General features: G+C 38.3%; 1 protein-coding gene across 2 annotated transcripts; it reads left to right on the top strand.

Annotated features, from left to right (window-relative positions):
- The first annotated feature begins 3,293 nt into the window (after nt 1-3,293).
- On the top strand, nt 3,294-23,985 carry LOC147371013 (alcohol dehydrogenase E chain). 2 transcript variants are annotated; one of them, XM_086406706.1, is made up of 9 exons: nt 3,294-3,379; nt 7,932-8,033; nt 8,808-8,946; nt 11,543-11,630; nt 11,727-11,946; nt 14,529-14,789; nt 20,487-20,622; nt 21,346-21,484; nt 23,715-23,985. In XM_086406706.1, the coding sequence occupies exons 1-9, from the start codon at nt 3,362-3,364 to the stop codon at nt 23,737-23,739; spliced, it is 1,128 nt and encodes a 375-aa protein (XP_086262832.1). In that variant the 5' UTR covers nt 3,294-3,361; the 3' UTR covers nt 23,740-23,985. The 2 variants fall into 2 exon arrangements, with proteins under 2 accessions (XP_086262832.1, XP_086262833.1); XM_086406707.1 differs by lacking the exons at nt 8,808-8,946; nt 11,543-11,630; nt 11,727-11,946.
- Nucleotides 23,986-24,928: the final 943 nt, after the last annotated feature.

The raw sequence follows: 24,928 nt of genomic DNA, 5'->3' as shown, positions 1-24,928 counted from the left end.
TACAAACAAATATTTTAAACATTCTCTACATGTTTTTTTAGGTCATGGTCAAGAGTCAAAGTTGCCAAAATATTTTCTAATTTAGGGGAAAAAGAGATAACTTTAACTCCTTCACTAACTTAGGCTTCAATGTCAAAGTAAAGTATTAAGTAAATACTTGATTTATGGTATTGGATTTGAGCAGATTAAACATATTGCCATAGCAACTTAAATGTTTGGCTATTACTAATCTTTCTGTTTATCTGCCCAAACCACACAATAGTTGAAGCTGTTAGATTATTTATGCAACCATGGGAAGTATTGGTATCTTTTTCCTTTCCGAATATCTTTTAAGTAAATATTGACCACATTGCTTTGCCAAGTCATTTGGCCTATAAAATAAGGAATTTGAATTGGATTTCTAATCTCCTTGCTAGATAAAGTATTCTTTGTCAAGCCTTATATAATGTGGGGGCTACCTTTGTGGACAGATAAATATCTTACTCAAACCCTGTTCTGCCCTGATTTATTTTTATAAAGTAATGGGGAAAATATAGGCTTCTGAATTGAGCAGACCTGGCTAGAATTCTGCCACTGCCACTTTCTAACTTCATGATACCATTAAAGATGGTATAACTCTACACCTGCTAAACCTCAACCCTCTGTTTTATACTAATTATTTCATGACTGGGCACCTGATATAGACTGATGTTTGCATTTCCCAAAATTCATAAGTTTGAACCTAGTCCCCAGTAGCTGGTATTTAGAGGCAGGGCCTTTGGGACATGATAAGGTCAGGAGGGTAGAGCTAGCATGAGTGAGATTAGTGCTCTTATAAAAGAGGCCCTAGAGATTTCCTTGCTCCTTAACCCATGTGAGGACACAGTGAAAAGATGGTCATCTATGAACAGGAAGTAGGCTCTCACCTGACACCGAATCTGCCAGCACCTTGACTTTGGAGTCTCCAGCCTCCAGAACTGTAAAAAATTAACATTTTCTGTTTAAACTACCCAGTCTATGATATTTTTTATATATTAATAGCAGCTGAGACAGAATAAAATAATATCTGACCCAACTGCTTGACAGAAAGACTTTAATTAAAAGACAGAAGCCAAGGCCAGGCTATGTTCAAACAGAGAGGGAGAATCAAAGATGTGAAATAGTCAGTTAGCCCTGATATTCCATATGCAATTCACTTCCATATGCAAGCCCTTTGATGCTTATGTGATTGTCTATTATATTTACACCCTAACACTCTTATTAATGGGCTTCCCAAGCAGTGCTAGTGGTAAAGAACCTGCCTGCCAATGCAGGAGATGTAAGAGATGCGGGTTTAATCCCTGGCTTTGGAAGATCCCCTGGAGGAGGGCATGGCAACCCAGTCCAGTATTCTTGCCTGGGGAATCCCATGGACAGAGGAGCCTGGTGGGCTATGGTCCGTAGATAGGGTCACAAAGAGTCGGGTACAACTGAAGGGACTTAGCATGCATTCATTCTTACTAACATCAGCCTGAGTATCTTGATGTTCTTGAAGCCAATATTTCTGATCTAGAAAGGATACTTAGGGACCTATAATTTCTGAGCTTCTCTTACTTAATCTATGAAATGGGAATAATAAGAGTATCTTCCTTGTAGGATTGCTCTGAGGATAGTAGGTGAGAATGCATGAAAAACTCCCAGTGGAGTTCTAGAAATATAGTAGATGCTCAGTTAATTGTGGCCTTTAGCTTCCTGCAAATTTATATCTCATAAATAAACCAACAATTTATTAAGAATTTACAGTATTGCCAATACCTTATCCTTCCATTATCCTATAAACAAGTCAACCCAACGAGTCTTTTGAATTGCTTGGAACATATCAGCCCTTTGATACCATCCAGAATCTCTGAGAAGTGGTCAGACTCCCTTTTTTTGCACTGCTGTGCTTCACGAGTCAAGGTGAGTGAGAGCAGTATGGTAGCCATTCAGTAGAAGTGGTGTCTAATCAATGTTTATAAGACCACAGTGAGACAGAAGACCTTTCGACCCTCTCTGCTGGGTGGACAGTGTAGCTGTAGTATGGCTTTCCATGTCTGCATATGTAAATTTGACAACAGACAGTGGTGTTGTTCCCTTGACAATTCTAGAGAAATATACCCTGTTTGTTAACATATGTTGACAGACTAAGTCTAATTAAGTAGTTGAATGAACCATATCCTCCAATTGTTGGTAAAAGACTTGAGATTTATTAAAAATCAAGCTCATATTCTCTTTCTCATACTCACTGCACTGAACAAATAACAATGGAAGTTCACAGTGAGTTTTCTTGAATAATTGCCAAAATGATCATTATTTAGTTTCTAACTGAAAGGTCTACAAAGCCTCCTCTGAGTTCTTCAGACAGGATGCTCTCTCTCTGATATAGAATGTTACAGATCGTCTGACTTGGTTTGCTGTGCCTTTTCCCCCCATAGATTATGAGTTTACTTTTTGGATGATCATTGTAGCTAATATTTATTAAAGGCCATCCTATTTGTCAGGATCCCTAAGTGCTTTAAAAAGATTAACTCATTTGTTCATCAAACAACCTTTCCAGGTGACAATACTCTTCATCTTCATTTTATAGATAAGGAAACTAAGGCCAAGGACAGTTTAACAACAAGTCCAATTCATACAGCTAGTAAGGACAGGGTCGGCTCGACTCCAAGGTCATGCTATAACCACGGCCTCATACTGCCTCTTCGCACGGGTAGACGTCATTTCTTATCCATCACTGTCACCCCATAGTACCCACTTGAATATCTGGAACAGGGAGGGTCTCAGTCAGTTTCGATTGATACTGTATGGAGCAGAAATGCCACTTTTGCTGTCACTGACTGGTGTCTGATTTCTCTGTTGTGAAGAGTGGGAGCGTGCTGGAGCAAACACATCGCTCGGGCTTGTAGCTCTCTCTGTCCTATGCCTTTTGTGCTGCTTTCTTACTCCTCCTTGCTAACTGTGTTATGTTGATTTGAAGTCGGAGCTCAGTTTATACAAAGGGAAAACAGAACTCTGAACATCCTATGTGGGAATGAGAGAGGAGAAATATGTAATCCAGAAAAAAAAAAAAAAAGGTACATGTAAGAAAATATTTAACTAATGAAGTCAAGATGTTATTTGAAATTAGCATATTGCAAACAAAGTTAATATTTGAGTGCTGGTTCAGTGCCCTGTTACTGTTGGTTTTACTAGGTCTAAGAATAAGCTGATGGGCAGGGCTTAAAGATCCCAGATCACATGTGGGTAACAGGATGGTGTTCAAGCATATAAGAATCTGTGCAATCTATCTCTTGTATGTACTTGAACAGGGAAGAGCCTGTAAGTCTGTAATTCACATCTCCTGCCAGCAGAGAAAAGAAGAAACATGAGCACAGCAGGAAAAGTAAGGCAATTTTTTTTTTTTAGAATTATTCTAATTAATGTAATACTCATGTTTGACTGCTCGAGAGACAAGCATTGGCTAGAAAGGAAAGTTTCCTTTATTCAGGAGGCCAGCTGCCGGGAGCCAGCATATTGCATTTTGAGTGCATATTGCATTTTGAGTGCATATTGCATATTGAGTGCAGCACTTTCCACAGCATCATCTTTCAGGATCTGGAATAGCTCAACTGGAATTCTATCACTGCCCATAGCCAGTGTGAGGAACTCCGCCCATGACAAAGGTCATGAGGAAGGAGGCTCGGCATACGCAAAGGCGGGATCAAGCCTCAGGAGTCCCCCATCTACCCCCAAAACCAGAGTCTGCCTACTTTCTGCTTTGTGCTTTCACCTACACCTCTGACTTTATGGGGGGCTGTCCCCCACTACCTCTCTCTGAAAAAAAGAGTTAGCTTACAGCTCCAGTTAATAATTCCTGGGTGTGACAGTGTTTAACCTACAAACTCCTTTGGAAATCCTCTAGCCTGCCTGAATAGGTTTTTCCGGCCACACGTGATTGTTCAGAGCCTCCCAACTGTGAGAGGCATGAGATGTTCTAAACTGTCTAAATACAGATTCCTTTGAGCAGTTAAAAGATTGATTAGAAATTGTATTGGTGAAAGGATTTTCACTTGTTGGGCCAATGTTTGCTGCTAAGTTTCCATATCCCTTATCTGCTGTGTCCCTGGCAGTGTATTGATTAATATAATTGGTGTAAGTAGTAGCTTTAATGTTTGTAACCTGGGACCCTTGAGTTAATTCTTTTTCTTGTTATAGCCCACCACACCTTTGCTCTGTAGGAATGCAACTTTATCTAATGCTTTTTGGAGGCTGGCGCCTGACTTTAGAATAATCACCTTTAGAGAAACAGGCCTCTGGGCCAGAAGATGATGCAAATCACCTAAGCTTTTGCATATGATAAGTTTGCAGGAAGAAAGCCTGGCTTGCTGCATGACTCTACCCCTTCCCCCATTATCCTCTATGCATAACTTAAGGTATAAAAACTACTTTGGAAAATAAAGTGCGGGCCTTGTTCACCAAAACTTGGTCTCACCATGTCGTTCTTTCTCTTACCTTCTGGCTGAATTATTCAGCCTCTTTTCTCCACTGAATTTCCTCACTGAGCTATCCTTATTTCAGCCGCTTTTCTCCACTAAATTTCCTCACTGAGCTATCCTCATTCTATTACTCTTTATATCCTTAATTAACGTTTAATTAAGCAATTGTTTCCTGATCCTCGCCGACGCCGTCCCCGCTTCGAATTCCCTGGATCCACCGGGGCTGGACCCCGGCAGCCAGCAACCTGTGTGTTAGTCGGTCAGTCGTGTCTGACTCTTTTGCAACCCCATGGACTATAGCTTGCCAGGCTCCTCTGTCCATGGAAATTCCCAGGCAAGAATATTGGCGTGGTTTGCCATTTCCTTCTCCAGGGGATCTTCCCGACCCAGAAATTGAATCCATGTCTCCTGCATCTCCTGAATTGGTGGGCAGATCCTTTACCACTGAGCCACCTGGGAATCAACCATGCAATATATAGAGATACACTATTTAATGAATAACAGAATTCATATATAAATTAGAAATAATTTATACTGAAATACAACTTAAGATATATGCTTCAATATACAAAGTATACTAAACTACAATTGAGAAGGGCAATACCTAAATATCTTTAAGAAGTATGTAGAGCATCTATATATATTAAAATCTATATTTCCTATATTAAGTAAATGTGAAATAGTTATAGCCAGTCATGAGTAATTTTCAAGTCTAATGTTAGAAATGAAATGTTTTTATCAAGAAGTTATGTCTATATTAAGATATCATAATATAAATGTGTTATTCTTTATAATATAACTTAATATTATTCTTTATAATATAAATGTTATTCTCTTTGATCATAATCATTCTTTTTATGAATATAGGAAAGTTAAATGTGACAAAACTTTTATTGACCTCAAAGCATTAGAATCATCAAGGCTAAGCAAACCGACTGAGATGCAGACGTTGAGAATGGACTTGTGGACACAGCAGGGGAGGGAGAGGGTGGGGTGACTTGAGAGAGGAGCACTGACGCATATACTGACGCATATCGTGTGTGAAACAGACAGCTGGTGCGACACCACACAGACAGCTGGTGCGACACTGCCGTAAAGCGCAGGAAGCCGAGCTCAGTGCTCCGTGGTGACCTAAATGGGTGGGATGGGGGGGGAAATGCGTAGTAAGAGGGAGATTCAAGAGGGATAGGATATATGTATACGTGTAGCTGATTCACAGTTGTACAGCAGAAACTAATACAACACTGTAAAGCAATTATACTCCAATCAAAAAACAAAAAAAATTTAAAGATAAAGCAAACCAGAATCAACATGCAAATTGTGATTTTAAAGTGTCCTATTATGGCACAATTTAGGGAATTCCCATAGAAATGTTATCTTCATGCAAAAGCCAACGTGATTTTACAAAACAAAAAAAAATAATAATAATACTGATACTGTTGGAACCACTATTTACACTGAGAACAGATATATTTGGTTCTAAGCCTTCCACAGACTCATGTTTATTTGTTCAATGTGCTTACAGGTACAGAGAAATACACGTGGTTGTTCAATACAATCAATTCATGTTGTTTAACTGCTTAATGGCAAAAGCCTGTGCAATTGTTTCTAGTAGGCTTGCTGTGTAAGGAGTGAATTGTGCAATATAATATCTTGCTATAATGGCAGGCCTGTATAGTGTGGCCTATATCAGGCCTATATATATATCAGGCCTATATCAATAAGACTGGTTGGAAACCATACAGATGATCAGTTGGCAGTTTTCTTATTTTAACTTTATTTTCATGCGTTGCTGATTGGCATTTACAGTAGCATATTACATTTCAAATGAAGAATACTTAAGAAAAAGAAAATTTTAATTTTTCAAAACTCAGAGTTCAGAGATCAAAAGGGTAGGCCAAATGCATTAATTAAATTTATGAATTACAGGCAATCAATCCCCCCTCCTCAGGTACAATGTCAATAACTGTTAGCTATATGATAACACTTCACTTATGTTTAACCTTCTGGCATTATATTTTCTTCAAATGCTAAATGACAATAGTAATAATACCTACTTTTGTAAGGTGGTTGTGAGAATTTAATAAACTAATACTGGAAAGCATTTAAAATAGTGCCTGGTACATAGAAATAACTCACTAAATATTAATCACTGCTATTATTGTTATCTAACTTCTAATCTTTTGTTAATCTTTTACTATCATCAAGTAGTGAAAGATAAAATGGTATTCATTCTTCAGACACCCAGGTTTGTAACTTTGGGAAAAGTACTCTCAACTATTGAGTCAGTTGAGCCTCAAGCTTTTCATCTGAAAAATAAGACTAATGATTCAGTAATACTACCCTGTGAAGTTTAAAAGTCAAACTCGTATTTCACCCAACACAGCCACTTGTGCCTGCTACATCATTGGCACCCCAAAATTCAATACCTCTCTACCATTAGTGTATTATATCCAAGCACTCTTATATTTCTTGTGGCATTGGCCATGATGAACACTTTGCAAAGTGGAAGGATTTGGTGTATATATAGTAAAAATAAATTATCAGATAAATTTCAATTGAATTTTTATCATGTTTGTAGTATGTTGTTAATTCTCTTTAGAAAAAACTCTCAATTACACCAGCTTTGCAAAAGTGAGGACAACCCTTATGTTACATTCCCAAGCACTAAACATATATGCTTAACTGTTATTTGTAAGAACATCTGTAGGTAAGCTATGCTAGCTAGAAAGTCAAACACAGTTCTCCCATTTTTAAGTGTGTGTGTGTGTGTGTATGTGTGTGTGTGTTTATGTGTGTGTGTAGTTTTAATCTCTACAATTTTAGGCTCAAATCCAATCTGAAAGAAATTTCTATTCATAAATTATATAACAAAACAGAGCTGCCAAATCTAACTTCCAAATGAGTGATGCAAACAAGGAGCCCATAGAAGAAATAGAGAGAGAAATCAAAAGAGCAGGCAAATAGAGAAAGAAATTCTAGGCTGGGAGGCTTAGGAATTCTAAAGTCAAATCATTTTGGCTTAAGTGGAGAATTGAGCAAGAGGGAAATGAATTTCATGTCAACAGACACTGAATCTGGTAGTAATATGATAGTGATTTAGAACTTCATGGACAAGACAACAGCTTTGGATAAACAACCAATTTCAGAACCACATTAGGAAATAGAACCTTCAGAGGGAAAAACAATGATGATCTTTCTTCATAGAAGAATATATTACATTTTTATCTCAATGTCTCCCTACAGTTAATTCTGTTTCTCTTTCCTTGTGTTACTGCCTTACACATTTTTATAAAAAGTCACTATTATTCTTTTTGCAAATCAGAGGTTGTTCATGTTCATGGAACAATATTAAGTTTCAGACATGGGGCTAGATGGTACATGTAAAAAGATTAAAGGCACATTCCCTGAATTCGAGGCTAGGGGGACAATGGTGTCATCTCTCTGCTCAATTTTCAGGTAATAAAATGCAAAGCAGCTGTGCTGTGGGAGCTCAATAAACCATTTTCCATTGAGGAGGTGGAGGTTGCACCCCCTAAGGCCCATGAAGTTCGTATTAAGGTAAAATTTTTTCCATTTCTATTTAATCTTAGGTTTAAATTTTTCAGAATGTAACAATGAAAGTAACCAAAGCACTTGTAATACAGTCATCCAGATAGTGGAATTACATTTGTTGTCAAGGGAAGCTGTAAATCAAAATTGTTAAATTTTTTAAAAAGAGACCAAAGAGTATGTACAGTATAATCCTAGTGAAACGAAGAAGAATTTATGTGGTGGCTCAGCAGTAAAGAATCTGCCTGCCAACACAGGAAACGTGGGTTCGATCCTTGCATTGGGAATATCTCCTGCAGAAGAAAATGGCAACCCACTCCAGTATTCTTGCCTGGAAAATCCCACGGACACAGGAGCCTGGTGGACTACAGTCCATGGAATCGCCAAGAGTCAGATACGACTTAGCAACTAAATAACAACAGCAACAACAAAAAAAAGTGCAAACGAATATATATCATTTAAAATCAATTAGCATTATGTGGTGGCACTTAGGTAACTTTATTTTCTTATCTGCATTTTCTATTTCTATCAAAAAGGCTGCATATTATATGACTTCAATAGTTCAGAAACAATTATTTCACAGATTACTCTGCATAAAAGGAAAGTGGAGTATTACCAGGCTGAATAACTTCAGGTATAATTTGAAACTGTATTTGGAAGTGTAGGAATTATTAGCAAAACGCTTTAAAATTCTTCAATGCAAATTCAGGAAAATGAGTATGTTAAGTCAATCTGAGGGTCATAGTCTTATCTGAATCTAATCAACCCCCCTTTACCCTATAGATGGTGGCCACAGGAATCTGTCGCTCAGATGACCATGTGGTTAATGGATCTCTGGTCACACGTCTTCCTGTGGTCTTAGGTCATGAGGGAGCCGGCATTGTGGAGAGCGTTGGAGAAGGGGTGACTACAGTAAGACCAGGTACAGAATTCACACTTAGGAAATGTGCCTTGGCTCAGGGCCCCAAGATGATGTAGCCTGGATAATGACACTGAAGCAATGAGAGATGACGTATTTAAGGCTGAGCTGGGACAGAGGTCTCTTTCTTTACCCGCTTCCTGCCTGACTCAGGCATATATGCATCCATGCACTACTGTATTCTCTACATCAGCAAGTATTTCTTGAGGACCTACTAGATGTCAGGCACCACGTTAGATCCTGGGAATACATGAGGATTGAAAGAGACCCAGTGTCTGCCAGGGTAGAGTTCATTATCAGTTAATTCCCATGTTAGTGTTGCCAAGCACTGTCTTCTACCAGGTCCAAAGAAAACTACTGATGAGACAGAAAAAACATGTCTAGACATAGTGGGGACAAACATAATCAGTGTTTTGAACCTGTTCAGGGCTGACTTCACACAGTGGGGATTGTGAGCTCTGGACTGAATCAACATAATCTCTTCTCAGGTGGGACGTGGAGCCCATTCACAGGTTTCCCCTTTGAATATATGGCCACTTTTCCTTCAGTTCAGTTAAGTCGCTCAGTCGTGTCCGACTCTGCGACCCCATGAATCACAGCACACCAGGCCTCCCTATTCATCACCAACTCCCGGAGTTCACTCAGACTCACATCCATCGAGTCAGTGATGCCATCCAGCCATCTCATCCTCTGTCATCCCCTTCTTCTCCTACCCCCAATCCCTCCCAGCATCAGAGTCTTTTCCAATGAGTCAACTCTTCACATGAGGTGGCCAAAGTACTGGAGTTTCAGCTTCAGCATCATTCCCTCCAAAGAAATCCCAGGGTTCAGAATGGACTGGTTGGATCTCCTTGTAGTCCAAGGGACTCTCAAGAGTCTTCTCCAACACCACAGTTCAAAAGCATCAATTCTTCAGCACTCAGCCTTCTTCACAGTCCAACTCTCACATCCATACATGACCACTGGAAAAACCAAAGCCTCTACTAGACAGACCTTTGTTGGCAAAGTAATGTCTCTGCTTCTGAATATGCTATCTAGGTTGGTCATAACTTTTCTTCCAAGGAGTAAGCGTCTTTTAATTTCATGGCCGCAGTCACCATCTGCAGTGATTTTGGAGCCCAAAAAATAGTCTGACATTGTTTCCACTGTTTCCCCACTTTTCCTTAAACGATGATTAAACGTGACTGGTTACCAATTTTCTTGAATATTTACTGTATCCTATTATTATATATTAATACAAATATTTTTAGAGGTAAACAGTGAATAAACAGAAAATTTCCATGCCATCATTGCATATAATCTCTTAAATGTTATTTTTCTGAGTCTTTTGGATAAGTAGCATAGATGATTAAAAATAAAAATTATGTTTAATTCTAAAAAATCACTTTAGCTAGTAGATTTGACCTCCCGACTTACAAAACATTTAATTGACCTGTAAACCAAAAACAATAAAATAAGTTGTCTGGTTTGAGTTTCAGCTCTTAATATTTCCTTTAGTTAGAAATCTATTAATAACAAATGACACCCCTACTTTTCACCCTGCTCCCTCCACCAGTAAAAATAAATTATCTACAAATCATCAGCTACAAACATTTGAAAGTCAGTTCCTATCCTAAAAGAAAGTATCTAACTCATTATTGACGGTTGAGGTTTTCAGAAGACTGTCTTAAATTCTTACTTGTCCTTTTTTTGTTTGTTTTCCTTAAAAAAGAATTAATTTTTTAAAAGAAGGATTCATTTCATAATAGAGATAAGGATAATCACTTTGAAAAGCCAGGAAATGGATGTTGAGGTTCTTATTTTTACTGTATTATTACTATTACTATTACTGTACTATTACTATAAACTATTAACAGATTATCTAGTGGAACTATGGCAGACTGCTCACAACTGAAATATATATTTATACTTATATTAGTAGTAAGACTATTTAAGGTTTAATTACTAAATATTAAATGAGATCATATCTATAAAATCCCTAAGAGAAAGGGCACACAATAAAAGAGAACTATCAACACAGTGGAACTACTTTTAAAAATCATGTTTTCCACATTTGCAATTTCTTTGGGCGTCTTCAGTATATATAAACTCAAACCGATAACAATACTGACAGCCAATGACCAAGACATAATGCTGACAGGACCCTATTCTTGGAGACTTCTCAAAGTCAAGTGCCTCTAATACATATGTATAAGCTTTAAGTTAACCAGTCCATTCTGTAGGAGATCAGCCCTGGGATTTCTTTGGAAGGAATGATGCTAAAGTTGAAACTCCAGTACTTTGGCCACCTCATGCGAAGAGTTGACTCATTGGAAAAGACTCTGATGCTGGGAGGGATTGGGAGCAGGAGGAGAAGGGAACGACAGGATATGAGATGGCTGGATGGCATCACTGACTCGATGGACATGGATGTGAGTCTGAGTGAACTCCGGGAGTTGGTGATGGACAGGGAGGCCTGGCGTGCTGCGATTCATGGGGTCGCAAAGAGTTGGACACAACTGAGCAACTGAACTGACCGAACTGAAGCTTTAAGTTCTTACTTAATTTCTTAATTCCTGTGTAGAAATTTAAGAAGAATCTGTTTTATCCTCATCCCCAGGTGATAAAGTCATCCCACTCTTTATTCCCCAGTGTGGAAAGTGCAATGTTTGTAAACACCCAGAAGCCAACCTTTGCCTGAAACACCAGTGAGTATCTGTTACTCTCCTTGGCAGTGAAGGAAGCTGCACGCTAGTTTTGCTCCTGTCTTATACCCGCTTGTGTTTGTGTGTTGCACTGACCAGGCTGAAGGAGCCTCAGGGGACCCTTAATGATGGTACCTGCAGGTTCACCTGCAGGGGGAAGCCCATCCACCACTTCCTCGGCACCAGCACCTTCACCCAGTACACAGTGGTGGATGAGATGTCAGTGGCCAAGATCCATGCAGACTCACCACTGGAGAAAGTCTGTCTCATTGGCTGCGGATTTTCTACTGGTTATGGGTCTGCAGTCAAAATTGCCAAGGTAGGAATAACAATGAGTGATAAAACCAGCTACACTCAGACTGTCACGAGCTAAAAGCAAAGCAATTTCTCACAGGAATCTGAGATCATTCTTCACATTTATTGGAAGCTTTCCCCTCTTCTACCATAATAGCATTGCTATGCTCCACAGAATTGAGGATGTTGATTAAAAGTAGAAGATACCCTCAGAAGGAATTCAGGGCATGTCCTAGAAAATGTATCTGTTACCACAAATGAAAAGCTATTGATAATTAGTTAAGAACAAGTAAAGGTGTTTTCCATAATTATTCTTCTGTACGTGTTCTTTGTGGTATTACTAAGTTTTAGACCTAGGAGTTCATTTTATCATTCATTTAGTGCCTACATGAGCCATGAACAATAGGTTCTGCTAAGTTTTGAGGAAGCAAAAGTAAACAAAATGAAGGGGCTGACTATGAGTTTAGTTCATGGATCCTCTACTCCCAGAATTAGGATCAACAGGAGATTCCAGAGCCTGACCTGATATCCTGATATACCTCCAAACTGAGGGTCACCAACATGCCCACTCCCTGTATCTCTACGAGGAAAGCAATAAGGCTTCGATGATGCATGAAGCATTTATTCCACTGCTATACTTCCTCCCCAGCCATGAACACACACACACACCCAAACTTCAATGTGGCAGGTTTTAAGGAGAAATTCTTTAAAGTCTTCTCTTCCTAAAAGGTTGGAAATCTAGTAGTATCCTTTTGTTTTATGGACTGACACCCAGAGACATAAAGCCATTTGCCCTACATCTTACAGGTAGTTAACATGACAACTGCGACTAGCCTCCTCAAAACTCCTGCTGAATGACAAACCACAGTAGATATTTACCAACACTTTTAAATCACAATCACAAGCCTCATCTTTTTCTAAGGTAAAAAAGTGGTGTTGTACCCCCACAGAATGTTTTCTTGGTACAGGAGGAACATTTTATCCACAGTGAAGTCTGACTATAACAGACTAGGTTTATTAAACAGTCCCTTAGGTAAGTTAAGCTATTGTGAGTGCGTGTTTTCCAAATTTCTGTGACCTTAGCACTAAGTCCCTTGTGCAATTGCATCATCTGAACAGATTGTCTAATTGAACCTGCGCACAGAGTGGAAGCCAAGGGTACTTGTGATAATGGATTTCATCCATTATTAAAATATAAACCAGCTTTTCATTGCATTATTTTTCATTTGTGTATTTTTTAAAGCAGAGATAAAGACCCATTAAGAACACATTGATCTCAAGCTGTATTATCTTAAAATTACCTGTTAAATTTCCCCTGTTGTTAAGTTTGCTTAAGCTGGGGATAACTCTTCTCTACTTCACAGCTTCTTTCTGCTCTCATTATACATCATGACTACTGAAAGTTTTTGAACCAAGGTGTTAATTATTGAGGGTTCAGTTGGATTATTTTCTCAGTCTCCTCTCTTCCATTTATTATTAATTTCCCTAGAATTGTGTTTGTGTATGTGTGATGGACTGAAGCTGGCATCAACAGATTTGAGGCACTAGATTTTCTTCAAGAGGGGAGTCACTAGCATCTAGAGCTCAATGGTCATCCAGTCCACTGGCTCCCAGCCTGGGTTTCCCGCTGGAGTCACTTGGAGACTTGGTCTTGCCTGCAGAGTTGTTGTCGTTGTTTAGTTGCTAAGTCGTGTCCTACCCTCTGTGATCCTATGGACTGAAGCTTACCAGGCTCCTCTGTCCATGGGAATTCCCAGGCAAGAATACTGGAGTGGGTTGCATATCTTTTTCCACTTACCGGCACAGAGTCTGATTTAATTGCTTATGGGCTGTGACCTGGGTATTGAGATTTTTTTTAAAGCTTCCTAGGTGAGTCTAACGGAGAAGGCAATGGCACCCCACTCCAGTACTCTCGCCTGGAAAATCCCATGGGCGGAGGAGCCTGGTAGGCTGAAGTCCATGAGGTCGCTAAGAGTCAGACACGACTGAGTGACTTCACTTTCACTTTTCACTTTCATGCATTGGAGAAGGAAATGGCAACCCACTCCAGTGTTCTTGCCTGGAGAATCCCAGGGATGGGGGAGCCTGATGGCCACCCGTCTATGGGGTTGCACAGGGTCGGACACGACTGAAGCGCCTTAGCAGCAGCAGCAGCAGCAGCAGGTGAGTCTAATGTCCAGGAACATTAGAGAAACACTAATCTAATTCAAACCCGTCATTTCAAGTGTGAGGTAGCTAAAGTCAAAAGAGGTTTTTACAAAAGGTTGGACATAATTTGAGTAACTTCTGAAAAAAACAAAGCATGGCGCTTTATACAATTTAGGCCCTTTCTAACAATTGTTGTTGGTGGTGGTGGTTGTTGAGTTGCTAAGTCATGTCCAATTCTTTGTTAGCCCATGGACTGTAGCCCACCAGGCTCCTCTGTCCATGGGATTTCCCAGGCAAGAATACTGGAGTGGGTTGCCATTTCCTTCTCCAGGAGATCTTCTGACCCAGGGATTGCACCCGCATCTCTTGCATTGGCAGGTGGATTCTTTACCACTGAGGCACCTGGAAAGCCCTTAACAATCATTACTTAATCCATTTTCACATTTTCTGAAAACACAGGTCACCCAGGGCTCCACCTGTGCCGTGTTTGGCCTTGGAGGAGTTGGCCTGTCTGTTATCATGGGCTGCAAAGCAGCTGGAGCAGCCAGGATCATTGCAGTGGACATCAACAAAGACAAATTTGCAAGGGCCAAACAGGTGGGTGCCACGGAGTGCATCAACCCTCAGGACTACGAGAAACCCATCGAGGAGGTGCTGAAAGAAGTGAGTGGTGGAGGTGTAGATTTTTCATTTGAAGTCATCGGTCGGCTTGACACCATGGTATGTATTTTGAAATGTGTCAAGACATAAGCTTCTGCATTCTAGAGTTTTCTTTAATGTGGCAGAATATAAGCATTATATAGAAAGAATATTTTTAAAACTATGATGATTTTCCATTTCCTATTTGTTACCTGGGTTGCTTAATTTATTATGATGAGGAATCTCATTCCATCAGTCAAAAACAAACAAACAAACAAAAAAAAAAAACCTGTCACGAGTACGAGTATCATGTCCTGTTTAGAGAGGGAGGGGGGGTTTACTGAGCCATCATAAATTTAATTTTTAGTTTTAAAAATTCAAACTCAAGTACATATAAAGAATATAAATTCTGTTCTCAAGTTGGCAAGTTTGATTTTTCAACACATTCTTAACAAAAAATGATTTAACAATATTTGTATGTTTTAATGAATTCTCTTTTTTCAAGACCATACTTGGACCAAAAAAAAAAAAAAAACCAATGAGAAACTTTAGGCTCCTTATCATTTTATTAACAGAAAATATGCCCCATTTATCACAGCAGACAGCACAGTGCCTGGTACATAAAAAGCATCCAAATCTGTGTGCTGAACTGAATAATTTAAAAGGTCAACAGGTTTTCCCACCAAAAAATTTTAAGTGATATGTATCTTGTAGTGTTGTTTGCGGATTACATGAGATGACACATGTAATATATTTAGCAACTGCCACCTGTCAGTGGTAAGCTCTTAATAAATGTTATCTGGTGTTGTCAAAAGGAAGTACCATTTCCAACTGTGCAAAACTTACATCATCTTTAAAATATACATGATATTTCCCTCCTCCAGGGGATCTTCCCAACCCAAGGATCGAACCCAGGTCTCCTGCACTGCAGGCTTTCTTTACTGTGTGACCATCAGGGAAACCCCATACATGATACTACTTTCAAATAATTACAGATATCATCAATTGCAACAGAGAACACATCTCTAGCTACATTCGCCCTAAGCAGAGTTCTCTAGAATCCTAGTGAATAAACCCCCAGAGACCAACACAATCACTCTCTTTAGGTTCTCCAGTAAGTCCCAGCAGTGCTGCTAACAGGAAGCAGCACCTTAAGAGTAAAGCTCTTTGCAGCCTTGACCAGGAACAGTTATTCCATAGACGACTGATGTTCCAAGGCTGTCGCTTTCCAAGGCTGTCACTTGCTCCTTATGCCATTTTTAATATGGTTTTTCCTCCATTTTCTCTTGTGGAATTGGATTATTTTAAGTATCTGATAGCCACATGTCCTGAGGTTCTCTGATCGTCCAAGTGTCATACTCCAAAATCAAAGGGTCAACTACTATATATTTCTAGGGTGGGGGGTGTTTTCCTAAACAACTTTCTTACTACACACATGTCTAAAAACCTGACTGGAGGGAAAAGGCTTTCTTTTTAAGTTACAGAGTAAAAATAAATAAAAGCTCACAGAAGGTCAAAGCACATTTAAAATATGCCCATTTTCACCAACAGCTATATGGCTTTTTTGGCCAACAGCTTGCTCCTTGGAAGAAAAGCTATGACCAACCTAGACAGCTTCTTAAAAAGCAGAGACATTACTTTGCCAACAAAGGTCCATCTAGTCAAAGCTATGGTTTTTCCAGTAGTCATGTATGGATGTGAGAGTGGGACTATAAAGAAAGCTGAGCGACGAAGAATAGATGCTTTTGAACTGTGACGTTGGAGAAGACTCTTGAGAGTCTCTTGGAGTACAAGGAGATCCAACCACTCCATCCTAAAGGAAATCAGTCCTGAATATTCATTGGAAGGACTGATGCTGAAGCTGATGTGAAGAACCGACTCATTAGAAAAGACCCTGATGCTGGGAAAGATTGAAGGCAGGAGGAGAAGGGGACGACAGAGGATGAGATGGTTGGATGGCATCACCGACTCAATAGACATGAGTTTGAGTAGGCTCCGGGAGTTGGTGATGGATTGGCATGCTGCAGTCCATGGGGTCACAAAGAGTCAGAAACAACTGAGCAACTGAACTGAATTAAACATCATTAATTAGAAGGCAAAGCAGATCAAAATCACAAAGGGATTATTACCTCATACCTCTTCAAATGAATATTATAAAAAAAAAAAAAGCAATAGCAAGTGTTGAAGAGGGTGTGGAAAAAAGGGAATTTTGTGCACGGTTGGTGGGAATATAAAACAGCCATTATGAAAAGCAGTGTAAATGCTCCTCAAAAGATTTAAGATAGATCTTTTATCATGTGATCCAGCAATCCCACTTCTGGAAATATATACAAAGAAAATAAACTCACTATCTTAGACATGTGCATCCCCATGCTCATTGCAGCATTATTCATAATAGCCAAGATATGGAAACAACCTAAATGTCCATATGGATGAATAGATAGAGAAATTGTGAGGTGTGTGTGTGTGTATAATATACATTTGTGAACTGTATATATGTATATATATGAATGAATATTATTCAGCCATAGAAAAGAAGTACTGACATTTGCAAAAACTTGGAAAAATCTGGAGGACATTATGCAAAGTGAAATAAGCCAGACACAGAAGGACAATTATTGTATGATCTTTCCTATATGTGAAGTCTAAAAAAATTCAAATTCTTAGAACCATTGAGTAGAACAGTGGTGGCCAGGGGCTGGAGGAAGTAGGGGAGGAATAATGGGTAGATGTCAGACGGTACAAACTCTCAGTTATGAGCAAGTTCTGGAGACATCCATGTACAGCATGGTTACTATAGTATTATTAACTATAGTTAATAATACTGTTAATAATACTGTTTTATATAACTCCAATTTGCTGAGAAGGAAGATCTTAAATGGTCTCACTGCAAAAAAAACTAGTAACTGTGTGAGATTATAAATGTGTTCACTTAATTGTGGTAATTATTTCACATGGCATATGTATATTAAATCATCACACTATACATCCTAAAAACTCATGGCGTACAACCTAAAAATAAACGATTTTTGTCAATCATACTTCAAAAAAACGGGAGTTCAGTTCAGTGCTCAGTCATGTCCAACTCTTGGCAACCCCATGACTGCAGCACACCAGGCCTCCCTGTCCATCACCAACTCCTGGTGTTCACCCAAACTCATATCCACTGAGATAGTGATGCCATCCAGCCATCTCATCCTCTGTCATGCCCTTCTCCTCCTGCCTTCAATCTTTCCCAGATTCAGGGTCTTTTCAAATGAGTCAGCTCTTCGTATCAGGTGGCCCTAAAGTATTGGAGTTTCAGCTTCAACATCAGTCCTTCCAAGTGAACACCCAGGACTCATCTCCTTTAGGATGGACTGGTTGGATCTCCTTTCAGTCTAAGGGACTCTCAAGAGTCTTCTCCAACACCACAGTTCAAAAGCGTCAATTCTTCTGCACTCAGCTTTCTTCACAGTCCAACTCTCACATCCATACATGACTACTGGAAAAACCATAGCCTTGACGAGATGGACCTTTGTTGACAAAGTAATGTCTCTGCTTTTTAATATGCTGTCTACGTTGGTCATAACTTTCCTTTCAAGGAGTAAGCGTCTTTTAATTTCATGGCTGCAATCACCATCTGCAGTGATTTTGGAGCCCAAAAAAATAAAGTCTGACACTGTTTTCACTGTTTCCTCATCTATTTGCCATGAAGTGACAGGACCAAATGCCATGATCTTAGTTTTCTGAATGTTGAGCTTTAAGCCAACTTTTTCACTCTCCTCTTTCACTTTCATCAAGAGGCTCTTTAGTTCCTCTTCACTTTCTGCCATAAGGGTGGTGTCATCTGCTTATCTGAGGTTATTGATATTTCTCCTGGCAATCTTGATACCTTATGCTTCTTCCAGCCCAGCGTTTCTCATAATGTACTCTGCTGCTGCTGCTGCTGCTGCTGCTAAGGCGCTTCAGTCGTGTCCGACTCTGTGCAAACCCAGAGACGGCAGCCCACCAGGCTACGCCATCCCTGGGATTCTCCAGGCAAGAACACTGGAGTGGGTTGCCATTTCCTTCTCCAATGCATGAAAAGTGAATAGTGAAAGTGAAGTCACTCAGTTGTGTCCGACTCTATGTGACCCCATAGACAGCAGCCTACCAGGCTCCTCTGTCCACGGGATTTTCCAGGCAAGAGTACTGGAATGGGTTGCCATTGCCTTCTCCAATGTACTCTGCATATAAGTTAAATAAGCAGGGTGACAATATACAGCCTTGATGTACTCCCTTTCCTATCTGGAGCCAGTCTGTTGTTCCATGTCCAGTTCTAACTGTTGCTTCCTGACATGCATACAGGTTTCTCAAGAGTCAGGTCAGGTGGTCTGGTATTCCCATCTCTTTCAGAATTTTCCACAGTTTGATGTGATCTACACAGTCAAAGGCTTTGCCATAGTCAATAAGCAGAAACAGATGTTTTTCTGGAACTCTCTTGCTTTTTCCGTGATCCAGCAAATGCTAGCAATTTGATCTCTGGTTCCTCTGCCTTTTCTAAAAGCAGCTTGAACATCTGGAAGTTCACAGTTCACGTATTGCTGAAGCCTGGCTTGGAGAATTTTGAGCATTACTTTACTAGCGAGTGAGATGAGTGCAATTGTGCGGTAGTTTGAGCATTCTTTGGCATTGCCTTTCTTTGGGATTGGAATGAAAACGGACCTTTTCCAGTCCTGTGGCCACTGCTGAGTTTTCCAAATTTGCTGATATCTTGAGTGCAGCACTTTCACAGCATCATCTTTTAGGATTTGAAATAGCTCAACCAGATTCCATCACTTCCACTAGCTTTGTTCATAGGGATGCTTCTTAAGTCCCACTTGACTTCACATTCCAGGATGTCTGGCTCTAGGTGAGTGATTACACCATCGTGATTATCTGGGTCATGAAGATTTTTTTTTGTACAGTTCTTCTGTGTATTCTTGCCACCTCTTCTTAATATCTTCTACTTCTGTTAGGTCCATATCATTTCTGTTCTTTATTGAGCCCATCTTTGCATGAAATATTCCTTTGGTATCTCTAAAATTCTTGAAGAGAACTCTAGTCTTTCCCATTCTATTGTTTTCCTCTATGTCTTTGCATTGATCATATGTTTATATCTTTCCTTTTCTCCTTTGCTTTTCATTTCTCTTCTTTACACAGCTATTTGTAAGGCCTCCTCAGACAGCCATTTTGCCTTTTTGCATTTCTTTTTCTTGGAGATGGTCTTTAGGGTAAATGTATATAAATTAGGAAAAAGGTGCCCATTTAAATGGGCAGTAGAAATATGGATCCATTAAAAAGGAAGACCATCAAGAGGAGAAGAGAGAAATATTGATGATATAACTGACCATATATCTGGTTCACCATCAAAATACCTGGTTCAAAGTACTTAGTGCAAGATATCTACTTAATAATTAAATGAACTAACCATTTCAGATTGCTCTGGGGTCACATGATGATAAACGTTACCTTTATTTGAAGAATCAGATTATATATGTGTAATGGTATTTTCATCTTTATTATTTTCTAAAGAAGATTTATGTACATAAAACATACAATTTCATTCATCTACCGTTTCATTCAAAATATTTTCTGGGCATCTTCTAAAGCCACATGTAGTGGCTTTAGGAAATAATGGGAAGTGAAGAAAAAGCCAATCTCTTCCAGCCACACACTCACAATTTAACTAGATCCATAGCACATGATACTGTGTTTCACAAATGGGGACTACCAGAGAATCCACTTTAATGATGCTACATATTAATTTTATTCCAGATGTCTGCCTTGCTGTGCTGTCAAGAAGCATATGGTGTAAGCGTCATTGTAGGAGTATCTCCTCATGCCCAAAATATCTCTGTGAACCCCATGTTGCTGTTGACTGGACGTACCTGGAAAGGAGCTATTTTTGGTGGTACGTGGCAACCTACTCCAGTATTCTTGCCTGGAGAATCCCAGGGACAGAGGAGCCTAGTGGGCTGCTGTCTATGGGGTCGCACAGAGTCTGACACGACTGAAGCGACTTAGCAGCAGCAGCAGTTAGGCTTGAGCGCTAAATTCTTACTAAGGTCAGGAATTCTTCCCTTTTGCAAGTGACAAGGCAAGGGTTTAAAATGCAATGTAGTTAAAAATACACTAAGATTCCTTTGTATCTAGAGGCTCCAAATCAACTAGATGTGGAACTAATGTACCCAAAAAGTCCCAAGGTAGACTTTAGTGGTGTCCCCATAAACTGACTAGGATCTTTCAGCATCATCTCTTTTGACACTGGTGACTGCATAATGCACTGAGATGCCTAGGAGGATCCAGGAAACCCATAGCAACAATTTATGTCTGCACTCACTGCCCAGATGTCGACAACTACTGAATCTCTTCTTGACTCTGAGAACAACCATCTACACTATAACTTCTCTATGAGGGAACTAATAACCAAAGGCTCTGGTTTGTTGGGCGGGGAGATTTTTTTAAAAGTCAAATCACTTCAAAAAGATATTGAAACATACACTCTTATTAACCTCAGCAACAGTAGTCTGTGGACACTTTATAAACTTTCATTTAAATTTTATGTAGAAAGTCTTGTCTCTAAACCTCTGCTTATATCTGGATGAATCTAACATTGATGTCACTTTCTTTTCAGGCTTCAAAAGTAAAGAATCTGTCCCCAAACTTGTGACTGATTTCATGGCTAAGAAGTTTTCACTGGATCAGTTAATTACCCATGTTTTACCACTTGAAAAAATAAATGAAGGATTTGACCTGCTTCGCTCTGGAATGAGGTAGATTTTAAGTTTTGGTGGGGTTTGACTAACAGAGAAAAAGAGGTTGAAGGATGAGAGAAAGGCAAGGATGGATTGCCTTGGTTTTCCATTCCCAGTTCAGTCTCTGCATGTAGAACACATAAGATTATATTGCAAGAAACTAAAATGCTTTGTATTTCTTGTTCTGCTGAAGCTAAATTATGTTGGTCACAGCAAATCTGAATGATCAGACCCTCTGCCATCTTCACAAGAATATTCTCTGCTTTGCAAGGAAAAAGAATCAGAGACATATAGTCATATAACATGGAGTTATCCCAGTCCCTGCCTGGCCACTTAAAATGGTTGACTATTAATAGCTACAAATTTAAATTACATTCCAGACATCCAAAAAACTCATTATGGAAGTCAGTGGAGCTATACAGGCATCATTTTCTATGCATATATTACTTTTTTCAAAAAATGCTGACTATTATTTTTACTCTTATTTTTCCATCTACAATGGATTTTTCACAAATAAAAATTATTGCAAAGAGGAAGGGTACAAAATGCTATTTTAAATGTTTAAATCTACATTTTCTTCAAAACTTACAAAACAAAGTCAGTTTCATTTTCTACCTTTAATATTAATCTTTTACAAACACCTAAAAAGAAGAATTTCATCACTTGCATTTATAAATGAGACACAGTTAGTTATAGGTAGTTTTACCTAACTCCCACCTTCTTGTTCCACAGTCTCTGCTTTCTCTGTGACTTCACACTTCTGCTCATCAGGTTTTTTGGTTTTAAACACTATTTCTTGAGCAGCTATACACATAATATATACTAGACACTTAGTCTGATAAATATAATTGAAGAAGGAAAGAAACTAGCATCCAAACAGTACCAGATCACATCCTTTCTAAAAAGCAGTTTGGTCATATGTATAAGAAACCTCAAAAAAAGAAACGTAGATCCTATGTCCCAACAGTTACATTTCTCAGAATCTATTCTACAGAAATTATGAGATATGCAAATGAACATATCTTTAAGCATGTTTATTATCTATAACAGCAAAAATTGGAAACATCCTAAAAGTTGAACATTAAAAGAATATTAAATAAATTCCAAACATTACTAGAAATTAATTAAGCCATTTAAAAGGAAATGATTTCATTAAATTGGGAAATTCTCCTGATGTAATTTTAGGTTATAGAGTAGAGAATACAGAACTTATATATATAATACTGTTCCAAGTTTTCAATCAGAGCAATAAAAACTTAACATATGTTTAGAAAAAAGATAATCAAAATTCAAGAAAATATTAACATTGATTATTTCTAAGTTGTGGGATTACAGGTTATTTTTACTTTCTTCTTTATATTGTTCTTTAGTTCCTAAATTATCTATATACATTTTTTCATATATATGTATATATATACACACACATATATACATATATACTAATAATTTTTTAAGATACATAGATCATCTTTTTCTAAACCATTTATCCATCAGAAGATGGTTTTTAGAAAGGACATTAGTTCCAGTAAAATGTTACATTTCTGATCTTCCAAAGAATAAAGTCTCTCCAAACACAAATCAACTTTTTTTCTACTTTTAAGTTTTCTTAAGCATTTCTTTATCTAAGCTCTGTTAAAATTTTAGCATGGTCTTAACTTTATTACATTATCAGCACTTTTAGGCACATTATCTATCATCTTGTAATTTGTGCAACTTTCTATTTGGATTTAAATCCCAGGAGCCCACACTAGATGTATGTTTTAAAGTAAGGTACAAGTCTCTCTAAATCTCTGCATCTATCATCTCTACAATGGAAATAATATTAGAACCTGCCACATAGTGTTGTTTAAATAGAGGTTTAAATGATTAAATACATGATGAGGCTCTACAGAGTGACAGATAGCATGAACTTATTACATGTAATTATCAATTGTTATTTTGTATTTGTTATTGTATAAGGAATGTAGACTCTCAAAAATGATATTTTGAAAATCTAATACACAATGAAGCCTAAATGATAGTCACACTCAGAACGTTATAATTGAGATTCAGGTTGGAGAAAGACAACAGAAAGAAAAGATGAGCTGACCTTTTACTTGACTTGAGTGCATTAGGAATGGGAATGGAATAGCAGGAAACAAACACAGCTTTTCAAAGAGACAAACTGAATGCTCTTTGTACTCTCCCATGGAAGAGTGTATATTATCTAAACACTAAAACAATTTCTATCTTTTATTTTCGGTTTCAGTGTCCGTACCATCCTGACATTTTGAGACCATACACACACCTTCACTTCTGGCAGTCTTCTGCCTCCTCTATCATCTGAAACATCAGCCAAACATCATCAATAATTCTGTCCTTCAGAGGTACTACCAATAAATTGCACATGGGAGCTTTCCAAAAGAAATAAAAATCAATGTGAAATCATTTTTCAAGCAAATTTTAAAAATTTAAGTGAGAGCTAGATAAACCATCATATGTGTAATTGAGTCTAATAAAGTCTTCTTAATCATTCTGCTCATGTTGAATCATGTCACCTTTCAGACTAAGGAATGGTATTTCTTTTGACTTCTTGTACTTTTTGTGTCTTTGCCACCCTTAGTCTTTTAGCCGTAGTCATTGAGAAGGACCTTATTATACTTCCCCTCAACATATATGTGATGGTGTATTGTACTCAAAATTGTCTACCTGTATGTCCACTGTCTGTATTTTCCTCTTTAGGAAATGTAGCAAAACCCTACAGTAAAAACTATAGTTTGAAAAAGAATACACTCTGATTTATAAGTGGAGAAGGTCCAGAAATTCTAAATGAAGGAAATTTTTTAAGGTAAATATCACACGTTTAAGGTGAAGGGAAGTGTTTTTATACTACATTTTCACACTACATGTGATAAATGTGAAGTTTGAATACTAAATCTGAAAACTGAACTATTCTTAGAATCATATTCCAAAAAGTCTAATTTTTACTCAAGAAAGAAGTTTATTGGTTAAAAGATCTTAATTATTATCATTGCAACTGTAGTTAACTGAAAATGAGCCATAAGGTAGCTAAAAAGTAATATGGCAACTTGAAGTCTAGGGATGGGAATAAAGCAGCTGTGGACACAGCATGTAAAATGGGTAACTAAGAAATGGCACAAACATCCAAAGCAATGGATTTTCTATGCACATACACATATAGATGTATGTTTTTGCAAAAGTATTTTTGAACGAGAACTTTTCTATTAACTACCATGGCTTAAGTCTGCAACCCCGAAATATTTAATCGTTTTGAACTTGTGAAAGCCTATGGTACCCACTTGTTAATCCTTTCTCTAAGGAAGATTTACATTTTGAGCTTCATCTCTAAATGTGTAATGAAAGCTTATTCATGTAAAGAGTTTTAGCTTAGTTTAGTTTAGTTTACATGTGACTTGCTTCGATATTGTAGAAAGGACTCTAGACTCAGAGCAAGTAATCTAC

Source organism: Bos grunniens, chromosome 6 (genome assembly GCF_055505025.1).
Source record: "Bos grunniens cultivar Pamir isolate PY7600 chromosome 6, Bosgru_T2T1.0, whole genome shotgun sequence".
Taxonomy (NCBI): domain Eukaryota; kingdom Metazoa; phylum Chordata; class Mammalia; order Artiodactyla; family Bovidae; genus Bos; species Bos grunniens.
Note: the sequence above shows the minus strand (reverse complement) of the source record. Positions and strands in the feature narration are given on the sequence as shown.

Excerpts from the sequence above, each read along its gene's own strand:
- LOC147371013 (XM_086406706.1), top strand. Across the intron at positions 8,034-8,807 it reads CCCATGAAGTTCGTATTAAG|ATGGTGGCCACAGGAATCTG; the intron begins GTAAAATTTTTT and ends TTTACCCTATAG. Across the intron at positions 14,790-20,486 it reads TCGGTCGGCTTGACACCATG|ATGTCTGCCTTGCTGTGCTG; the intron begins GTATGTATTTTG and ends ATTTTATTCCAG.